This window comes from Cyprinus carpio, chromosome B6 (assembly GCF_018340385.1).
Source record: "Cyprinus carpio isolate SPL01 chromosome B6, ASM1834038v1, whole genome shotgun sequence".
Taxonomy (NCBI): domain Eukaryota; kingdom Metazoa; phylum Chordata; class Actinopteri; order Cypriniformes; family Cyprinidae; genus Cyprinus; species Cyprinus carpio.
In genome coordinates, this window is record NC_056602.1 from 26985896 (window position 1) to 27009951 (window position 24056).

General features: G+C 35.1%; 1 protein-coding gene and 1 long non-coding RNA gene across 3 annotated transcripts; one reads left to right on the forward strand and one right to left on the reverse strand.

The window, feature by feature from the left end:
- Positions 1 to 12189: 12189 nt before the first annotated feature.
- LOC109052601 (oxidative stress-responsive serine-rich protein 1-like) lies at positions 12190 to 15229 on the reverse strand. Of its 2 annotated transcripts, none has more exons than XM_042726547.1 (4): positions 14894 to 15229; positions 14297 to 14393; positions 14073 to 14189; positions 12190 to 13316 (listed from the first exon to the last, which is right to left on the reverse strand). In XM_042726547.1, exons 2-4 carry the CDS (start codon positions 14380 to 14382, stop codon positions 12614 to 12616), a joined length of 906 nt encoding a protein of 301 aa, XP_042582481.1. In that variant the 5' UTR covers positions 14383 to 14393; positions 14894 to 15229; the 3' UTR covers positions 12190 to 12613. The 2 variants fall into 2 exon arrangements, with proteins under 2 accessions (XP_042582481.1, XP_042582482.1); XM_042726548.1 differs by having other exon boundaries at positions 14073 to 14183; positions 14894 to 15226.
- A 768-nt stretch (positions 15230 to 15997) lies between these two features.
- LOC122137711 lies at positions 15998 to 22211 on the forward strand. Its single transcript, XR_006155057.1, has 3 exons — positions 15998 to 16230; positions 19744 to 19949; positions 21165 to 22211. It is a non-coding gene; the product is annotated as an uncharacterized LOC122137711 (long non-coding RNA).
- The last annotated feature ends 1845 nt before the right edge of the window (positions 22212 to 24056 follow it).

Genomic DNA, 24056 nt, shown 5'->3' on the forward strand with positions numbered 1-24056 from the left:
CTAACCTTAACAAATTTGTCATCTTTAATTTGAAATTTAAATGATTATATTTAATTAGAATAACAAGGCACTATGGGGCTGTTACCAATCAAATGAAATCCGTATCAGTAAATCCATATCCATGTCTGCAATGCAGAGGCAGCATAGAAGAAATGAAGGGTAAGAAAGGAGGGTAAAACTTTATATTACAGTGTCCTTGTTTCACATTACATGTACTTACTATTATAATAACAATAAATTATGCATAATTACATGCACATAACCCTAAGCCACACCCTAATCTTAACCCTAACAATATAGTTAATTAATATTACTCAGTACTTAAATATATAATTACACTGTAACAAGGACACCTTAAAATAAAGTGTAACCGAAAGAAGAAATTATGAAAATAGACATGTTGCGTGAGATCGTGAGATCAGTGTTGGCAGCCCTGGTTTTCAAAGATCGGGAACAATTTACCTCAAGATGCTTGTTCAGATTAGATTTTGTCATTAATTTCATTTAATATTAATGTAAGCTGTTTAGGAATTTTTATAGGACTCAAAATCAGAAAACCATGCAATGTGTTTTGGTAATAGAAAATTCAAAAACAATTTTCCATAAAGTTAAAAAGAGCTGTAAAATCACAGTGCAATGCAAGCTATGTTTACCTGCAAAAAAAACTTTCAGCTACACAGGATTCAACATCTAATCTCAAAAAGCATCTTGAGGTAAATTGTTCTTGATCTGTGAAAACCAGGGCTGCCAACACTGATCTCATGATCTCACGGCCTTTCTCACGCAGTGCCACTGATGTTATTCTGAATTAGTTCTCGTTTATACATATATATATATATATATATATATATATATATATATATATATATATATATATATATATATATATATATATATATATATATTATATATATATATATATATATAAACGAAGTCTCTAATGATCACCAAAGCTGTATTTATTTTATCAAAAATACAGTAGAAACCGAAATATTATTACAATTTTAAATACCTACTTTCTATTTAACAACGTAATATATTCCTTTGATGCAAAGCTGAATTTCAGCAACATTAATCCAGTTTTTGGTGTCACATAATCCTTAAAGGGATACTCCACCCCAAAAAGAAAATTTTGTCATTAATCACTTACCCCCATGTCGCTCCAAACCCATAAAAGCTTTGTTCGTCTTCGGAACACAATTTAAGATATTTTGGATGAAAACCAGGAGGCTTGTGATTGTCCCATGGACTGCCAAATAAATAACAGTGTCAAGGTCAAGGAAAGTATTAAAAGCATCGTCAGAATAGTCCATTTGCCATCAGTGATTCAATTGTAATGTTATGAAGCGACAAGGATACAATTTGTACGTGAATAAAACAAAAATAACGACTTTATTCAGCAGTTTGTCTCCTCTGTGTCACTCCACATCAGCGTAGCACCATTTTGGCGAATCTGCTATGTCAGCTGCGACACAGGATGTGCTGTTTTCTTTCAAATCAAAGTGTAAATATACGTAGAACACATATCCTTGTGGCGTGGCTGACACAGAAGAGTGTACGCTGTCTGCGTACTGCTCAGATTCGCCAAAATGACGCTACGCTGATGTGGAGTGACACAGAGGAGACAATTTGTTGAATAAAGTCATTATTTGTGTTTTATTCGTGTACAAAAAGTATTCTTGTCGCTTCATAACGTTACGGTTGAACCACTGACAGCAGATAGACTATTCTGATGATGCTTTTCATACTTTACTGTACCTTGACAGTGTATTTTACTTGGCAGTCTATGGGACAGTCACAAGCTGTGTTCCGAAGACGAACAAAGCTTTTACGGGTTTGGAACGACATGGGGGTAAGTGATTAGTGAAAAAAAAAAAACATTTTGGGGTGGAGTATCCCTTTAAGAAATAATTCTAATATGTTTGTGATAAAAATATTTTAATAAAATAATATGTCAATATTATAAATGATATATAAATTGTATATATTTGATATTTTATCATGGGCAAAAATACTGTAATAAAGTCTAGCAGAATCATTTTCCTGTTCTGTGGAAATATATATTTTTTCATATTCACTTTTTTAACTGCGAATATGACAAAGCATTTTGCTTTTCCTTTTCAGTGAATTTCTCTTCTTTGGAAATTCACACAAACAGACACGCCCACTTCTTTTACTATGGTATGACTGAAGCCCCACCTATTTTCCATTTGAACTTTGGACTGGATCCTCCTGCTCTTTCTAATCTAACCAGCTCCCTCACTCAATTTTTTATTTTCTCTCTCAAATTCATTTTCATGTTGTTGTTTTTTTACACTTTCCCTTTTCATATCTCACTTTTTCACCTTACGGACTAAGAGATAAAGGCTGTAGAAGGCAACTCTGTTGACTGGGAGCCATAAAAACAGGGCACACAAGAGCTACGCTTCACCCCCTCCAACTACAGCCACCTACCACACTGCCAAACCATATATAGAAGAGTACACGCTAGTTCCCTTTCCCAGCACACACTAAAAGCCAGGAAGACGTCACCACTTCCTGTGCATATGCAAGAAAATGGAATTTAAGAGGAAGCCCATAGGGCATTAAACAGTGGAAGATGTGTGTGTGTGTGTGTTTGTGTTGGAGTATGGATACGAGAAAGACCATGTGGTAACCGAGTAAAGCTGCGATAGGGGAATTGTGTGGAATGGCTGGAATTTCCTGTTAAAACGTCACATGTGCTGCACCGGTCAGCCACAGTTTACGTGTGCAGCTAGAGAACTGCATGATGAGTCACAAAATTTCACTTCATCTTGTGGTGTAATTCCTTTAGGAGTTTATTACGTAGTTGTTTATTCTGTATGCAGAAAGCTGGGTACATCATGTCTTTTAAAATGATTCCTTATTTTATAAAGTTATTAATATTGAGTATGATGAGCCATGCACATTTTTACATTAAAATGTACAATGAAAGATCTAAAACTTATTAGCAGTGCATGCACTTTTCAAAACCACTAAGCCTAAAAATTAAACTTGTATAGTATTGTTCAAACATCATTTTTCAAAAGTAATTGATATTTTTATTCAGCAAAGATGCATTTAGTTGATCAAACGTTAAAGTAAGGACATTCACAAAAGATTTCTATTTGAAATAAATGCTGTTCTTCTGAACTTTTTATTTATCACAGAATCTGAAAATAAAAATTTATGATAGTTTCTGCAAAAATGTGAAGCAACTTTGTTTTCAACTTTGATAATAATAAGAAATATTTCCTGAGCAATAAATCAACATATTAGAATGATTTCTGAAAGATCATGTGACACTAAGACTGGAGTAATGATGCTAAAAATTCAGCTTTGCATCACAGGAATAAATTACATTTTGAAATATATTCGAATACAAAACAGTTCATTTAAATTGTAATAATATTTCACAATATTACTGATTTTCCAGTATTTTTGATTAAATACATGCAGCCTTGGTGAGCAGAAGAGATGTCTTCCAAAAGCATAAAAAAAATCTTACAGACAGCGTAACTTGTACTGCTTCATTTGTACATATTTTAATTATACAGTGGTTTCCAAAATGATTAGAACACTATTATTTTTACCAGCTAAAAATGGTTTTAAGTCAGTTATTTCTATCTTTTGCTGTAGTGAGTGAGTATGAAATATCAGTTTACATTTCCAAACATTCATTTTGCCATTAACTGTAATAATCCAGTCAGGTTTTTGTTTGCACAACAGCCAGTGCTCCACACAGAGATCTGATCCCATCATCATCCAGTCTGTCTGGAATGACATGAAGAAACAGAACAAACTGAGACAGACTCAATCCAGAAGAACTGTGGCAACATCTCCAATATGCTTCAAAAAACCTCCCTGCAAAGCTCCCTGAAAAACTATGAGCAAGTGCACGAGGGTAATAGCTGCTTTAAACGCAAAGGAAGTTCACACCAAGTGTTGATTTAATTTAATTAATAGAAGTTAATTGATAAAGAAAATCTATTTATGACAGTATTTTTGACAGTATACTCATTTTACAGCATTTTTACACAAGTACCTAAAACTTTTAACAGTACTGTTGCTTTGCAGGTAAACTGATATTTCCTACTGACATACTACAGCAAAAGATAGAAATAACTGACTCAAACCTATTTTTAGGTGCTGAAAATACTAGTGTTCTAATCATTTTGGCCACCACTGTAGATCAAATTGTGCAGCTTTTCCAAATTACAAGAGTTGCTAAAACAGGATGTTAAAATCCTTTGGTTTACATTGAAAGAGGAAGGAACCAAAGTCATTGAGAACAGAATATCAACATTTGCATGGGATGATATTCTAGTTCTACAATGATTTAAGGACCAAAAACAATAAATGACTCGTGAAACATGCTTTCTGAAGTGTATGTGTGCATGTATGTGTTTCAGGGTGTGGAGTTTGGATGAATAGAGGTTTTTTTGTCATACTATTCCACATTTCACTGGAGAATTATCCGCGACTGCCTTTGTTAGACAAAAGCTCTGACATGGATCATTTTACCATTTCAGAGTGTTTATATGCCCAGGAGACAATATAGACACTTAACACGTCTCTCTGCTGTTTCACCTGCCCGCTGTGTTTTTGCTCTTGGCCAGGTGTGACATTTCACTGTACAATGAGCGTCTCTCATTTACAAGTCACATGATTCTAATGAGGACACAATATGATTCTCTGTGTGCTCGCCATTATTAAAATGAATCTGTTTTTTTTTTTTTTTTTTGGCAAAAGGTCACAACGTGTAACCGAGTCGGTTCCTGTTCTGCTTTTTGCTGGTGAGCAGACGGCAGGTGCACTCTGTGGTTTTACTAAAAAGGAAAAAGAGTTTCTGGTGCTCTATTAATATTACTCTATTACTAATATTAGGCTTTTCATTTCCATTTTGCTCTCATTGGTGGTGTTTGATTAGGCTTACATCACATTACTTCATACCTCTAACATTAGCTCATATCAAGCATCTTGTTGTGGACAGTAGTGTTGTAATTGTTATTTAAAACTAAAACTATTATTAGATGAAACTTACATTAATTACTCACTTTTATGTTCATTGAAATAAAACTGAAATCAATACCTGATGAAAAATTCAGACAATAGAAATTATAAACTTGGCCTTGGCAACAAACTGAAATAAAATTATAAACTGAAGTAAAACTAAAATGAAAAGAAAAATAAATTAAAGCTAAAAAGATATTAAATACACTAATTATATATTAGTATTTTTTTGTATGTTGTAAAAAAATACCCCCCCCTCCACCAAAAAAAAAAAACCCTTATCATTTTGTTTTGCATGTGTGAGCACCACTCATATTTGCTTGAGAAAAAAAAAAATAAAATAGTAAAACATTTTTCATTTCCACATAAAAATCCCCCAGTTAAAACACTGGCTTTGTGGTTTTCTATTCATATCAAATCAAGTTTCATTCTTTGTTTTTTTCAAGTCTGTTTTTTAATGTCTGTTAGTATCTGCTGCTAAGTGGCCTGTAAGAAATGACTTTTATTTTGTACAGTGCAGTCTCATCTGAAACTGTTTTCAAAAAGTGCATTGATGCATTCAAAAACTACTGCTTTATATGCAACTAAGACATTCATTTGTATTTCTGCTTGGGAAATCAGCAATAAGTGAGCATTTCTGGGAACATAATGTGGAGGTTAATAGAACAAATGTGACCCTGGAGCACAAAACCAGTCTTAAGTCACTGGGGTATATTTTTAGCAATAGCCAAAAAAACATTGTATGGGTCAAAATTATCAATTTTTCTTTTATTTTATGAATAATTTGGTTATTTAGTAAGTATAGTTTTTCATTGGGGTTTTTTTTTAATTTTTTTCTTTTATTATATAAATAATTAATTTTTGATTAGTAATATGCATTTTTAAGAATTCATTTGTTCAAATTTAAAGGTGATTTTCTCAGTATTTTGATTTTTTTGCACCCTCAGATTCCAGATTTTGAAATAGTTGTATATCAGCCAAATATTGTCCTATCATAACAAACCATACATCAATGGAAATATTAATTATTCAGCTTTCAGATGATGTATCAAGCTCAAGAGAAACTTAGGCTATACAATAAGAGTAAGGAGCTATTTACTTGAATGAGAAATGTGCTGAGCTGATATTAAAAATGTTGGTGCCGTGGCAAATCTGTGTTTGTGACCCTGACAAAGTTGAGACCATGTAACCTACTTATGTTTTGGTTTAACAGGGAGAACTTGAATAGATAAGGAATGAGACACTTAAAAATAAGCCACCATCTACCAGCATTGAGCCTGCAGTCATCCAGATGATCATGATTAAGTGCTTGATGCAATCAATGTCCTGCTAAGCATCACTGCATAGAAAGTCTCACCTCATCAGTTAGTGAACTGAGAGACTGTGTTGACTTTACACGCTTCCTCTCTCATTACACAGCTCGTTAGATGCTAGTTTAGAAGGTAATCAGAGCTTTGATCATAAGCAAGATGAATGCCATCACTTTCATTTGCAACTGAATTACTGTTAATTACAATTGAATATGTTGATTCACCTTTTTAATATGGATTAGATTGGAGATCAAAGTCAAGAAGCACTTTGATCTGTATTATACGCTCATGAAGTCTTATACACCTAATACAGAAAAAAATTAAGCGGTTATACACATTTATTTGAAATGGTATTAAAGATGCCCCATGCACAAATGGAAAGCAATTTAAAAGATAATAGACAGCAATTTAAAAAAGTGCCATGGAGTAAATACTAGTCTCATGAAGTTACATGAAATGACCGTTTTAACCTCCTCTTTCTTGTCTGTTATAACTTTTTCTATTTTTTAAGTTGCTTTGGATGAAAGTATCTGCTGTCGATGAAGTTTCTGTATTTCAATAAAGGTATGAGACAAAAGTCTTTTGAAAATGTATTTCTTGCAAGAAATGGTCAAGCAATAAAGTCATTCAAAGTCTACTGCAGAGTGAGACAACCGGAAAATACTTGAACTCAATATTTATACCCTAATCAAATCCGGATACTTCTATCTCATCCAATAGTACGGAACATTCAACAAATGTGTCCTTTTAAGGTATCTATGTCCCCAAAGATGCATTTTACAGAAACTAGAATGTAAGGTCTGTAAAATAGAATTTCTTGTTTCACACTTTTCTTGCACCTTCGACCCTTGGACTGATTTTAGTATATCAAAACAAATTAGGCATTTAGAGAGAGAAAAAAACACTCTTTGGTAAAGTAAAGTAAAGCAAATAAAGCTAATAATCATAATAGTATTTATATTTTAGATAAAAAATAAAACTTTCTCCACACTGCAAAATGCATAAATATGATTTAATTGTGCAAATAATGCATAGATTAGTGGGTATCCTGTTGGCATTATATTAATGTGTTTATTAGAAACTGAATATGAAAAATAATAAAAAAAAATACATCTGAAAGACATTACATCAGATTTTTAATCTCATGTTTAACTACATTTTTTATACTGAATAAACAGGCTGTTATGGTCTGTTGCCAGTATTGTGTGGTTGCTGAGGTCTACATGATATACATATATATACATACATACATACATACATAAATATATATATATATACATACATACATACATACATATATATATATATATATATATATATATATATATATATATATATATATATATATATATATATATATACATAGGTCATGTGAACTACCTTCCAAAAAAAAAAAAAAAAAAAAACAGATTTGAGCATTTCCCCAAATCCAGCCAAACTAAAAAAAAAAAAAAAAGGGAAAATGAGAAATGAGTGGTTTACCCCTTCAAAAACACATACAGACTGATCAGAGCGTTCTACAAAGGTTCAGATCTGGATCTTTCCAGTCTCACTCAACTCTGCTGACCTTTGACCCCTAGTTGCTAGGATCATGCCCCTCTGAGGGTGGCTGTGGGTTGAGTGGCGACAGGATCCTGCTATAGCTGCGCTGCCCTAAACACTTCCATATGAGCATCCAGCCTAAACCATGGGAAAAAGTAGCTTGGGTCAAAAAGTCCATGTAAACATTGTAAAATGTCTATATTTATTATTAGTAGGTCTTGCTGTGAAAACCATCACGGTTACTGACGATTATGTTTTTAAACCCTTAAGCCTAAGTATTCAATTCTGGTGCATAATCTTTCCCACACAGACATTTCCCCCCACATTTCAATTGAATTTTTCCATAGTATCACTATATAGGAAAGTGCAATCATTTAATGCCTCATTAAAACAACCCTCAACAATTACTGGTTAAACTCTCATCATCAGGCAATCTGTGCAGCCACCTTCAAAAAAATAACATCTTATATTACACACACACACACACACACACACAAAAAGAGGGGAAAAAGTCTCCCCAGGGGGAAGCAACCCCACCAGGACAGAACAATGGCGTTCCTCTCCTGAGTCCGTGATTGAATGCTGCCAGGATTCAAGTACAAACATTCCAGCGTACAAAGGGAGCAAAGCTAGGAGGGACGGGAACGGGGGAGAGGGGGAGCGCAGGTGAGGAGACAAGTCTGAACAACACCAGTGAGTGACAGCAGCACGTTTCCTAACGTATAAAGCCTACTGTATCATATCTGATATGCACATTTCCAAGGCCTCTTAATGAGCTACGTGATCAAAACTTTGCTGAAAAACCTGTTGTACGCAATCTACTACTTGCCTTCTGTCATCTAACTGATTATTTATTATTTTAGCAAGTGAAAGGACTTTTAGTGTAATTGTGAAAACGTGGTTCATTGTATTTTGCTGTGAAATCTCATTATCAGTGAAATTCATTGCATTGAATGCTTTGAAACTATAATGTTTTGATCATAAAATTAAGTATTTAAATACCATCTCACTAAGACATATGATTGTTAGATTTAGAGTGAAAAAATATTTTTCTAACTATATTGTTATAAAAATCTAAATTTATATTACAAATAAAATTTAGGTGTTTTCCTCAAGTTTGAACTCCTTATTCTCACTATATCATACTATATGAGTCAAAAATGTTTATGTATTAAATATGATACAAAACATAAAACACATATGGAAACTTTTTTTTTTAAAAAACATCATGCATAAAGTTTCAATATACAGTTCCATTTTAAAAGAGATTTTTCTGACTATTATTTCATATGTGAGGCTGTACAGGGTTAAACATGCATTTCTGAAATGCATGATTGTAAGAGATATGGGAACTTGAAATGTCCACCAAAAAAAAAAAAAAAAAAAAAAAAAAAAAAAATGTTATTATGGGTAAAGTTGAAACAGTAAATTAAACATCGCTTTAATATCTCCATGTTTCTCCAAGACAGCAATGAAAATAAACAGACAGCCAATTGAGATCTTTATTAAAGCTACATGAGTTTTTTCCTGAGAAAATTACCTTAAATAAATATTCTGAAAATAATAATCGTAATAATAATTTGTAATCATTTGAAAACAAAGTGAACATAAATGATCTCCACTAGAGATAAACCTAAAATTGTCTCAAACTTTGATTTATCCCACAATTAAAAACATGAACATTTCTCCTCAAATTCTCTCAAATCACTTTAGCTGCTATTTACATTCATTTATAGCTCTATACTCTAAATACCAAGTGTTTCGAGCAAATTCCATCAAACAAAACAACAAACACCACAATAAAAGCATCCGCACATGTTCGGCCTGCATGTTCTCCCAGCAGAATTCCCTGTGTTTTTTCAATCTGGTTGACAAAAGGCTTGATTATTAGGCAAACTGGTTAGCTGGGCAGCTTTTGTTGACTGGCAACATCCAACAGACTCTTTTGTGTGTTTCCATAGCTTTTCTTGGTATGCTTTGATGCAGTTCCCCTTTTGTAAAAATCCATACAACTTTACAAGTCATTCTCACAGGAGCAGAGACAGAACTGAAATCAGTAAACCAGAAAAACGGGGTGGATTGTTGAATTAGACTTGTGTTTAAATACAAAGCAAATGTTACAGATAAGTGAGAGATGACTTATACCATGACATTTAACACGTGGGTTATTTACAGAGATATTATGGAGTATCTGTGACGTGGTTGGAAACACAAGGTATACCTCATTGGAATGCCCTTTAGGGCGTCTCTCTCGCCCTCTGATGAGAACAAAGCCACCTGACCGGCCCATGTGCACCGAGCTAAAGAAAGTAAACAAGGGAATTTTTTTTTTTTTAATAAGTCAGGTGAACGTCTGTTTACATGGATATTTTCCCCTCGATCTTATACTTATGTCTGAGAGAAGAAGATTCTGTTCTTCTGTTCGTAATGGGGATTTGAATAGTTGATTCTTAAAATATTTGAATAGATTCTTAAAATATTACATAAGGTCCACCCTTTATTGAATACATGGTTACACCCAAACTTAAAAGAATCGCTCACCCAAAAATGGAAGTTTGCTGAAAATGTATTCACCCTCAGGACATCCAAGATGCAGATGAGTTTGTTTCTTCATCAGAACAGATTGTGAGAAATGTAGCATTGCTTGAATTGCTCACCAATGGATCCTCTGCAGTGAATGGGTGCCGTCAGATTGAGAGTCCAAACAGCTGATAAAAACATCACAATAATCCACACCACACCAGTCGATCAATGAACTTCTTGTGAAGTAAAATGCTGCTTGTTTATAAGAAACAAATCCATCATTAAGACATTCTAACTTAAACCATTGCTTCCGGAGAAAATACAAGTCCTTTCTCCATAAAGTCATCTGCTGGTCTGAATCAGGAGAGAAATACGCAAAGATCAAGTGTTTAGAGGCCAAAACAGTTCTAATTGATGTTAATTGATAGACTGGAGTGGTGTGGATTACTTGTGGATTATTATGTTTTTATCAGCAGTTTAGACTCTCATTCTAACGGCACCCATTCACTAAATAAATTTTCTGCAAATTTTCATTTTTGGTGTGAACGATCTAGGCCAAATCATGTCAGTTTAAGAGCCAAGATATCAAATTGAATGTACTAAAAGCGAGAAAATTCTACATTTAGTACATAATTTAAAATGAAGCCATAACTGAGTATACCCAGAGAACAAGATTTTTCTTTAAGACCCAGGTTCAGACAAAAGCCACATTAATGACCACAGGGATCAAGACTCCAACCCTACAATCTATAAATAAAAAAGGAAAATTTGTTTCTAGGATGTTCTGCAGATGTTGTGGTTTGTGGTTCGCACAGATATTTCTTTATGTGGTTAAATGAGATCTCTGTATCTTACTAATGAACAAGCTATTTTATATTATACATAAATATTCAAATGATGTTGCTATCAGAAATCTCTGTATGGCTTCTAGTGGCTTAGTGCTTCAAGAATAAAATAAAGTTTTTAAAATAACTCTATTGCTTGGTCGCCGTGATTTTGCCAAGTAAGACATGTTCCTGGATCAACATCTTTTGCTGATCCTGGATCAACACAACTGGCCAAAAATACAGACTTAACCCAATCCCTACCCCTAAACCTAACCGTACCCATAATTTCTTCCTAAAATCAGTGTGAAATGATAGCTGATTAACAAGGGTGTAGAAGCACCTGACCCTGATTGTAAGCCTAAAACAGATATTTCCTGAAAAGTTATCCCTCAATTCTGATTGGTTGATAGGAATGTTGTTCCAGGATCAACAAGGATGTTGATCCAGGAACATGTTGTACTCGGTGAAATCACGTTCACCCTATTGCTTACCGACATAAAACTTCAAGCACGCCTTCAGCGTGGGAAGTGAAGTGAATGAATGGTGCCATGCCTCCCCCTAGCGGCCGTTACAAAAACACGATGAAAATGACGTCATAAAATGGCCTGTTTATACAGGATTACGCAATCGTGCAGTACTAGTTACAACACTGGATTGGCAGGTCATGTTTCATTCCAGTTTATTGGTGATTCAGAACAAATGCATTGTTTTAAAGAGGAAGCTCCTACCTTACATAACACAGCTTTTTATATAGGCAGGTAAAAATAAAAATTGCATGTTACTTGCATGATGAACACGTTCAAGTGTCTTACTACTTTTGCATTATATCCTTTCAATTGTTATAATGCATTATTTGAACGTTTAATTTCTTTTTATCTTAAATTTATTAATATCCTGTAGAAATAAAACATTTTGGTGATTTAGTTACTAAAGCAGCAGCAGGATGCAAAGCAAGACGGCCAAGACACCAAACGTCATGAACAATCCCCAAAACGCCATTTTATTGACAAATCAGATGACATCACATCCTTGTCATGGTGAACAGAATTCTAACTTGGCATCATGTAAGTTTGCATATATCAGTGAAATCAAACCTGCAGTCTCTGGGATAGACCTTTGGCAACATTAAAATGTAAACCAAACATAACAGTTATCACAAAATCAAACAAAAACAAAGGAAACAGAGTAGTAAATCACAGAATGAGTCATGCTCCCATGATTCTTAGTCAGTACATGTTGTCTGGATGTTCTGGAGAAAGAACAAACATGAATCCTCAATACCACAATAAAGCAGAATTCATCTTCATTACTGCTTTTTATTTATTTATTTTAAATAAATCACTTTTTTTCTTTTCTTTTTTTTCACAATGCTTCAATTTGCTTCATTAAAGGTCATTTTTAGGTGTACATCATCTCAGCCATGTGCGACATCTTCTTGGGGATGTAAAGGTAATATTCCATGTATCCGGAAAGGTCCTCTATCGTGATGTCATCCACGTAGGCGCGGGCCTGTTCGGAACAAGAGCGAGGGGAGCTGGACGCCCCAGCGGAAGTTCTGCTGTTGGACGAACTGTCCTGCGGGCTGGGAAGCTTCCGCTCGCATTCGGAGATCACATCTCGAAGGCCGGTGAATGAGTAAACCTCCACCCCCTGCCAACCGGGACACTGGCATTCCCGCTGCCCACACGGGCACTGACCGGCCTCCTGCAACTTGGACAGAGTTTGAAAGTCAGACAGAACAGCATTACCTGCGCCCGCCTCCTGAGATCCCGGCCCACATCCTAAAGCGGGCCTGTTTTCGGGAGCGCTCTCATCATCCGAGGGCATTCTGGGATTGAGGGGGGATCCCTGACCCTTTGGAGAAGGGAGGTGGGTTTCATAGCCGACGACACCGCATACAGTGGAGCACGGAGCTGAGAATGCTACTTCGTTTTTGACAGCGCCGGTGTCGTCGGGCTCTGGCGGGGTCTTGTGTTTGAGGTGTTCAGGAGGGGGAGACATTTTGCTGCAGTAGGTAAACTTCGGAGGATGAAGGATTGGCGATTTTGATCGTCGTCGTCGCTGGCTTCTCACAACTCCTCTGGAAGACTTTCTAGTGCATCTAAAGAAAAGAAAAAAAGGCAAAAACATTAGTATGAAGTATAGCTATGTGTGATTGTTGTAATCCTACAGAGTCTATTTGATGCATGAGTTTTAAAAGCCTTTAAATGTTCAAAAAAATGCTGAAAGACTTGTATACAATGTACTACATGCCTTCTGTCATTTGATTGGCAGTTCATACTTTTTTAACAAGTAAAAGGCTTTTTAGCATAATTGTAAAACTGTCCATCTTCAGCTCGTGCTTGCAAATCTTTACTGATTTTTATAAAGTAATCATAAGGATAGCTTTAAAATTGTTGGTAATATTTTGAGATGAACATTTACTGGACTTAAGCAAATGTATTTGTTCATCTCTCAATCATGATTGTATTGCACTGTTTTATATGTTTTGAAACTACAGAGCTTTGATAATAAAAGTATTTAAATATAATCTTACTAAATCATACTGAAAAAATATAGAGTGACAACTGATATGTATATGCATTTAATGCTAAGCAGTCTGATATACTGCATATTTTTGCTCATTTTGGGCCTTGGAGTAAAAATGTTCATTCCTATTCTCACTATATAATATCCTATGTGCCATAAAGTCCTGATGTATCAAAAATGATGCTTAACGGAAAACGTAATAGATAGCCTCAGCTTTCAGAATCTTCACTCAGCTGTTCCATTTAAAAGCAACAGAGTTTTCTGATTATTCTTTCTAAGGTCAGGCTTTACAGGGTTCACTAGGTCAGAATCCTAAAGCGGTCCTCACCCAAGCCAGTTATCTTTCGAGGAGCTCATCTTGGATTTGGCTCCTTCCGGGCTGCTTCGAGCAACCAATCTGGAAGCCAAAGTCTCAGAGACGCGGACTGCGGTCGTGGAACTGGAACTGGAAAGGAATACACACATTAGCCGGACAGTTCAAAGAAAACCACTCTGCCAAAAAAGTGAGCATCCATTTCACTTGCAGCTGAAAAAAATCAAAAGATGACAAACCTTTCAGCATCCACACGCAGTTTCTTAAAAGCGGTCTGTAGTGTCTCCTCCTCACACTCCTTTCCTACTTCCTCCACAGCAGCCATTATGTTAGACACTGAAACCAAAACCGAAGAGAGTAATACTAGTGAGCAGCAAATAGCAAACCCAAGTAACATTATAGTTATTATATCACTCAGTAACTTTATTTTAACCCACTCAGGTACGTTTAACCATTATAAGCTTCAAACGATTAGAATAATATAATAAATGAAGAAAACCTGCAGTGGATAAAACTTTATTTGAGAATTTAGAATAACTTCTGCATGGAAGTTATAAAGAACTCATTGAATATCATGCTATGAAATACAGACTTACTGACAAGCGGACTTCAAGTACAACCTATTATTGTAATTTCCTCTAACATTCAAATTATCACAGTGGAGTAGTTGACAAGTTGTGATTCATGTTATGAAACGCTGATCACATGAACACTTCGCATTATGAAGCGTAGCTTAGCATTCTGTTCATCCAGTTGGAGCGGTTTGCATTCTGTGTCTCTTTGCTCGACCAAAATATATAAGCAACAGAAACCGTCCATTAGGAAAATATACTTACGGCCAAAGGACCCAAATCCGTGTAAACCCCGGACATACAGGAGTTTGGTTCTCCTGTTATGAGGGTCTGTGTTCACAAAGCTAACAGGCTAACGTTAGCCAGCCAGCGTGTAGAGACGATATCTGTGAAAAAACTTGCTTTAAACCGCCCGCTGACAGGCCGTCCACGGGCATAACGCGATCTAGATATCACGTCTGTACGGTCAATACTCACAAATAATAGAAGAAATCAACAAATCATACACAATATTCTAGATTTTTCCCTCGCTAGTCTCTTGTTGACACTCAACCACTCAGAGTGACTCTGCAACAACGCCGATCTTGATGACGTAGTGCACGTACACGCAAACGTCAGCAGATTACGAAAATGCTTATAGAAGCTTCTCGTGCCTTTTAATTAATTCATTTTTTAAAATGATGCGATATATTTTGTCTAGATGTAATATTTTCATGTATCGCTTTGGATCTCACATTAGATCTCATATTAATAGATCTCACTGGACATTCGTTATTCGTACTCTAAAAAGTATAATCATTTGAAGTAGACGTTATATAGATTGGTATCTGGGAAACAGATGGAAATCCACTTTAAATATACAAGTATTTGAATAAATAAGCATTATTTAGTAATCGCAAAAGAAGACTATTGCATGAAACATGTGTACAATTAATTAATTAATTGATTTTTAAAGTATGTAAAGTGGCCATATTCACACCAAAATTAAGTGAAAATCATTTAAATTGTGAATTTTCAATTTTCCTACCTTATTTTAGCTGCTTATATATGCACAAAAAAAAAGCATGAAATTTTTTTTCCAACATTTTCTCCCATTTTTTAAATATGTAGCATATTAAACATTTACAAATACAGCCAGCGGCCAAAATAACAACAACAACAACAACAAACACACACACACACACACATACACACACACACACACACACACACACGCACACACACACACACACACAAAATGTACCTAACCATTAATATATATATATATATATATATATATATATATATATATATATATATATATATATATATATATATTTTTTTTTTTTTTCTCCTAATAGAAGCACTGCACACAGCTGAATGGCGTCCTCTTGTGGTGATGAAGTGAATTGTCTCGGGCCTCCATATGCGCACCTTACTAAGCTAGTTTGCACTTGAAACCAGGAAGCTTGGAGTTGTAAAGAAGCCAGACACAAAGTGCATCATAAAGATGGAATTTATAGCGAGGCTGCCATGGAAGAACTGATTGTATTACTGTACAAAAAATCTAACCAGATGCAAAGCACATCAAAACCAGATCCCTGGGGAATGGAAAACGTTTGGTGAGTTCTTGTTTACTCTTTTCTCCACATGTGCATGAATTTATTTTTGGAGAAAGCCATAGGAAGCCCTAAAACCTCAGTGTCTGGTTCTGACCATTAAATGTGGCAGATGTGTGCAGGATCTCACACACAGACCAAGTGTTTTGCCACAAATACTTTACATAACAATTAAAAATGCACTTTCCTTGTTCTCTCCATGTTTGGGTTTGAGCTTGCAGCAAACTTCATGATGTCTGAAGAGAAATGGACCGTGTAATAATAAGCCCAGCATGTACAAATGTTTAAATTGCAATGCCAAGACTTTTAAAGTCTTTAATAAATAAAACCATGTTTAAACATTACAGTTACTGGACAACATTTGCTGGACTATAAATATTATAAATTTTGTTAAGGCAAATATTTTTAAGTTAGAAAGTGGGACCTTTCTATGTACCGAAAGAAAGAAAGAAAGATTTACATGCTATGTATATAATAGTAAATATATAATAGTAAAGAGGAGGAAATTTAATGTACTTGCCAAAATCTTTAATTCAACCTTTAATTTTGTATATTTATTTGATGACATTTCTATTAAATCTAAATACAAATGAAATATTTATGAAAAGTCTAAGACTTTAAAATTATTTCTTATGATGTAAACTATATTCGTATTCATTTAAATAATATATATATATATATATATATATATATATATATATATATAATATATATATATATATATACATACATGCATAATGTTTTTAATGCACAGGCATTGTCAACCTTTAGCTTAAACCTTTATTTTATTTATTTATTTATTTATTTATAAGTTTTATTCATATTCTTTTTATTATTTAGTTAAGTAATGTAATAAATGCTGCTTATAATGTTTTAACATTTGTTAAGCTCTTCACCACAAATAAAACATCATGAATATGTGGTTTTGTTATGGTTAATATTAGTGCTAGACTTTGGAAGACCCGATTGATACATTGTAGCCTAATTAATGACTTCCGTTTATACAATTTTATATCGGCTAGATTGAAGCCAGTATGTATAGTTCGCGGCTGTGGCCTGCAGATGGCGCTGTAGTGCAGGTTAAACTCATTTGTTCAAGAGGAATCTTGGCTCGTAATCTGTCACGTGTTGAAAAGATGATCTGTTCTCTGCAGTAATCAAGAACGAGGTTCCTCCTGCTCCAGAAAATTCCTCACGTTATTGCATTTTATCCCATATATCACATTACATTATTGCACACAATCAGGAATCCTGGGCTTCACAATTACAGCTGATAGAGGACAGTTAAGCCTAGCTTGAAAGATTGATTTTCAAAAGCCCAAACAGTAACAATCACAATCATTATGGGTCCCAATGAAGCGTTTCAAAGGTTATCTGTTGTGTAATTTCCACGAGTCCAGGCGAGGACACACGCGGCATTGTGGAGCTCCTGAGCTTCCCGGAGACTTCATTCTAAAACAAACAAACTTAAACTGTATAAACCATCATTTCTCAATTTATTGAAATGTCAAAGCATGGCGCATACAGACTCTATTCATGAACACAATGGCACTTTGACTTTGGAGAAGGGACATTTCAGCTGTTGTTGCTAGGTTGTTCTGGTCAAAAGAGCCTAACCTCGAGTCTATTCTCTGGTCTTTAGATATTCTTTGGCTCACATCCCTCCATTATAAGTCTAGAGATTTTAGGGGATTTTTTTATGGTAATAGCACAACTCTCCTTGCACAATTTGAGTTCCAGTGTGCAAAGTTTTGAAAAACCCCTAACCTTAATTATGAGCAACAGTATAGTTTTTACTTCAGCAGGCATCGCTAATGAAATAAAACTGAAGCCCCAGGCACTGTATCCAGTTGGGCTTGTATGAGGTTCCTGTGTTTTACGCGGGTGTCAGTTTCTGCATACTAAATAAATGATTTATTAAAGACCTTCATTTTATAGAATTACAGAGCTCCAGGTAAATAAAGACAAGGAACAGTTACTATGAAAACATCAGAGTATAAGAAAGTAACTTAACTGCGCTACATGTACACAGTTTCAACCAAACCTTCTGCCCTACCTAGAGAAATATTCACTTATATTATTTTTGGCTGCTGAGCTACTGGCTATGAGAAATTAATATTAAATGAAAGATTGCATTTTACAGGCAGTTCACTTGTGACTGTTTTGTGCTTGTTTCCAGAGGGAAAAATATAGATGGTCATGCTTTGCAGACAACAGGAATGGGAAAATATTCACTCTTGATCCGTCTGTTAAAGCTTGATGTCTGTATTATGGCCTTGCAGTTGTTTTTGAGGTGGTAAAACGTATATGCATTTTTGAGAGACCACTTTGAAATAGTATCTGTATAATACCTCAGCGCTGTCAGAATATTATTTGATATTAACAAAGATGAATTTCCATTCTGTTCCATGCTTTCAACAAACATTCCAGTCACCTAGCCAATGATGTCTGTGTAAAGAGCAAATAAATATATAAAATCAATCAATACAATACAAAGCAATACAATCACCACAGAAATAGTCCATGACATGTTTTATTTGTAATATTTTTCTTTTTTCCCTAAACTGATTTTGTTATATTTAATTCAATAATTAATATTTATTTAATAATTTATTTATTATTGAGGTTATAATGTTGTGTCTCTGTCCTTGTTAAAGCATAATTGCAATAAAAAACCATAAATCATTACCTGATCTTTCCATATGCAATAGCTCTCAAAACTCATTTAAAATACAACTAGGGTATTATGTGTCTTGCTGTACCAAGTGTAAATCATACTGATTTATTAACATGACAAGCAATAAAAGCAAAAAATAAATATAAATTAAATATTAATAATTAATACAACATAACTAATTCTTAGTAAGAGCAAAGTTAGTGATGCTTGTTCTATGTTTGATGGTCACATTAACCTGTATACTGTATATTGCAAACTGGAGTATTTCCACTATTCTGTGCTAGTGAACAAATGTTGGAATGTTCTCCAACCCTTCAAACAAGTGGCTCCTAAGAGCCCACACACCCACAGCTGCCGGTCAGACCTACGTGAACACGCTCCTGTACATGTGAGTGCGCACGCTGGGCTGGAGTGTAGCAGAAAGGCTTATTGACTCTGAAAGGGGACCTGCTTCCTGAGAGGAAAGAGATTCCCACAGGAATACACCGTTTCCCACAGGAAAGAGGAGGTACAGGGAAACGAGAGCCAGAGAGATGAGGTTCTGCTCTGGACTTAGATGTTTCTCCCTTGAAATCTCATTTCGGCCCACAGGAAAGAAAAATCACAAACGGGATCTCTAATATCTTGTTTCTCGTGGATAGAGTGGGCCCCAAAACGTATTCGGACACTTACCAGAAAATATCAGACCAAGTTTACAATCAAAATCAGACTCTCAATAAGAATATTTCTCTTCAAATTCTTCCAAGGTTAAAGAATCTTCACTGATATACACTTTGATTTTAATACAATAGCTTTTTTCTGTATGTTAAAGCATCACTATGTAACTTTTGTCCATCTAGCGGCTGAAGCATAAAACTACAAGTTACTCGCGGAGGAACATTGTTTTGGTAGTTTCGAGAGTTGTGCTTCGGCTCCACTATTCTGCGCGGATGAATCTGATGGCTTGAGTCACCACTGCTAATGTTTCCAGATAACTATTCCAAAACTCTGCCAATAATCAAAGAAGGAAGAAAATGAAAGAATCTGAAAATTGGCAAATGAGCAGGTAAGTAGCTTATTTTCCATTGTTGTTTAGACCTACTGAAATCAGTTTGTTACAAAACTTTGGCAATGATTACATTAAACAGAAATATTACAATTCATATCAGAAAATTGTGCTAACTATACGATTTCAAGGCTATTTATAGGCAAACAGACCAACATAGTTACTGGCTTAGAGAATGGCACTGTCACCAACACATTTGTTTTGTAATTAATGTTAGTCAGCGCTGTTTTGATTCATGTTTTATTATGGGTACTGTCGCTTATACTTTTTGCTTTCAAACACTTCTCGGTTCCAGGTTCATTCCACTGCATAAAATAATCTGTCCTTCTTTTCTTTATTTATGAATATGACAAACACACACTGTCGAAATGCAAAAAGGGAAAAAAAACAAAAAACGTCATTATTAAATTCTGTGAATGTCATCTCAAAAAACTTACTTAGTGTAGCTTTAAAGGAGTAGTTCATTTCCAGAACAAAAATTTACAGATAATGTAGTCACATCCTTGTCATCTATAAGATGTTCATGTCTTCATGTCTTTCTTTCTTCAGTCGTAAAGAAATAGTTTTTTTTTTGAGCAAAACATTAAAGGATTTCTTTCCATATAATGGACTTCTATGGTGCCCGCGAGTTTGAACTTCCAAAATGCAGTTTAAATGCAGCTTCAAAGGGCTCTAAACAATCCCAGCGAGGAAGAAGGGTCTTATCTAGGGAAAAAGTTATTTTCAAAAAAAAAAAATATATATATATATATTATATACTTTTTAACCTCAAACGCTCATATTGTCTAGCTCTTCGTGAACTCTGTTTTTTTCTGGTTCAAGACAGTTAGGGTAGGTCTAAAAACTCCCAAATCGTCCTACATCGCGTTTTCTTTTTTTTTCTTTTTTTTTGTAAAGGCCGTTTGATCTTCTTTGTGTGTTCACTTTGTAAACACTGTGTTGGTACTTCTGCAGCCATGTAGGATGATTTTAGAGCCCTTTGAAGTTGCATTTAAACTGCATTTTGGAAGTTCAAACTCACGGGCACCATAGAAGTCCATTATATGGAGAGAAACCCTGAAATGTTTTCCTCAAGAAACAGAATTTCTTTACGACTGAAGAAAGAAAGACATGAACATCTTGGATGACAAGGGGGTAAGTACATTATCTGTATATTTTTGTTCTGGAAGTGAACTACTCCTTTAAAAACTGTCTCATTTCTTTATTTCTCCTCAGAAATTGACATCTGTGACATCTAGAAGAAACATTTAAGACATTGTTGACATTTAAATGGGCTCTCCATTATGTCACCTGAGCTACAAAACAGAGAGCTCTTGTCATGATTACATGGGAATGCTGACATTTACAGCAGGTACGCACTAACAAACCCTGATGCTGAGGATGCTGGAAAATGTGCTCATTCTGCATGAACAAAGCGGTGTTCTCTACAATGTTCTGGGCTTTCCGCCCATGTTTTTGATCCACTTGGATTTAAGGCATTCTGACAACATGGAACATTTGTGGGATTGCTGTAGGGAGCGATTCTGTTCCGGCTGGCGGAAGGATGCAAGGTCAGCTGGTTCCCCTTCAAGTCAGGCATCATTACAGACATCCTGTGGAGGCAGAAGGGCTTTCTAGAACGGACCGTTTCCAGGTTCTCATGCAGTCACAACAGAGAGCTCACAAACTCCATCTCACTTAGAGAGCCATGTGATGTCAAATAAATGTACTGGATTTAATAAATGTTCACCTTTAATCGCATCTTTACCAAAGGCCAAGCCTTACTTCATTCAAGTGTCCTCTAAAAGACTTTAAAGTGTACACTGAAATGCCGTCAGAGCAGAAATTACCTTTTAAGGCTTTCTAGGTCTTGGTTAATGCCTCTTTCTTGTTGGTCTGGCAAATTAGCCTCATTCTTCGCTGTCTAGTCACCTAGTCTGTTTGAAAAATCTGCCAGACATCTGGAATCGGTCACTATACATGTCAGCTTGGCTAAGTCACATCTTGATGGTGGTTATCTAAGTGAATTTGGGTCATGCATACCTGTCATAGCTGATAAATGAAGATTATAAGACCTAACTGTATCATATCAGGCCAGTTGGTGCACAAGAATGAGTTAGGATGTCCTTTCCACACAAGTTACCTGCTGGGGAAAGTTGCTGGTACTGAGCATGAAGCCTCATGAGGCTGTATATTAAAGTGATTTTACAGTGGTACAGTCATAAAATCACTGTAATCCACAGATTTGTTTTTTTTATGCACTTCCGTTAAAAAATGTTTGCGGTCAGTAACTTTTTTTTGTGTGTGTTTGAAAGAAGTAGCTCACCAAGGCTGCTTTTATTTGATCAAAAGTAAAAACAAAAAAGAACTGTTTCTATTTGAATATATTTTAAAACAGAACTGAATTTTCAGCATCATGTCACATGATCGTTCAGAAATCATTCTAATTTGCTAATTTGCTGCTCAAGAAACATTTCTGATTATTATCAATGTTCAAAACAGTTCTGCTGCTTCATATATTTCTGTGGAAACCGTGATGCATTTTCTTTCTGTATTCTTTGATGAAAAGAAAATTCAAAAGTACGTTAATTTTGTAATATTATAAACTTTTTCAATTTAATACTGAATAAAAGTTTTTTTTTTTTTTTATCAAATGGTAGTGTGCATTTATTTATTTTATTAAAATATTTTAGAAGTATTAAATGTAGTTGCTCATTTAAAAAATATTTAGATATCAGACTGACTTGTGGTTTTCAAGTCTGAACTATCCACTCCATATTAAGCTTACATGTTTTGTTCTTGTGCGGTGTTCAGGAAGAAGAAATGTAGAGGAAAAATTCTGGGTTCATGTTGTCAAACATGGCAAATCCTTCAAAGCATTTGTAATAATCCATTTCTTAACCTCTTTGCAAAGTCTGTCTACTCTACCGTGCTCTACCTTGACGCACTAATTGGCCCCTTAACACAAAAGTCCCTGCAAACAATGAGTTCAGACATAGTTTTCATACTATTCTCAACTTCTCTGATCAGTCACTGGCCTCTCGGACCTTAAAGGGCATTTCTCAGAGCTGTAAAGGTGCTGTAAATCACAGGCCAGATCCTATCACTGACTGGAGCAGAAGGCTGATCGGCGTGGAATGATGGGAGAGTGGTGATATATTAGACAAACACTCGGCCAAAATAAAGGGACAGAGGTTTCTTTATGCTCAGAGGGAGCAGCATAGGAGACTGGATGCGCCACATACACATGCCCAAAATTTAAGTTTAAGCTGCTATGAGAGTTTCATTTCAAGCAGGAAGGCAAAGCTGAAAGAAATTTCCTTTTTATGGTATTGAATACAATCCTTCCTGTTACATAAGAGGTGTGAAGAATAGGTCCCTTCATATCTCTTGTCTCCGAGCGGAATGGATTGATGTGAAAATAAATTCCAGGGGCCTGTTGGCAATGGTGGACACATGATAGAGATTACTTGATGTGCAGGTCTCTCTCACGCATGTTTGCTTTAGTAATTAGGAGGAGGAAACGAGCCAAAGACCTCTAAGATCCTTCAAAAATGTGCACACACAGTTTCACACTTTTCAACACAATTTATGGGGTATGTTCTTAGCTTTCATCCTTTGAAGATGATCTTGAATGTGGCAGCGGTGCTGTATAATAGCCGCCTTGTGTAAAGTTATGTGCAGTAAAGCAGAGTAAGTTGAGATAGAGGACATAATAATATCAATTACATAACTGCATTAATGATTATTACATACAAGTCATACTGATAATCTAATTACATGCCAAAATACGGTACTGGTGTTTATTATAGTATAAAGTGGCAGGATCAAAAGCTCAAGAATCAATAAGAATAGCTTAAAAGTGCTGGATATTTATACCCATATGAAAATGTTTTGTTTTTATAGCTATGTTTTGCTATGCATCTTATATTTGATGAATTGGATGGTCATATACAGTACAAGTTTCAAATTTCAAATATTCAATTTTTTGGGGTCAGTGTTTTTTTTGGCAAAATTAACACTTTTATTTTTTATTCAGTAAGGATGCATTAAACTGATTAAAAAAGAAAGTAAAGACATTTATAATATTACAAAAGATTTCTATTTAAAAAAAAATGCTGTTCTTTT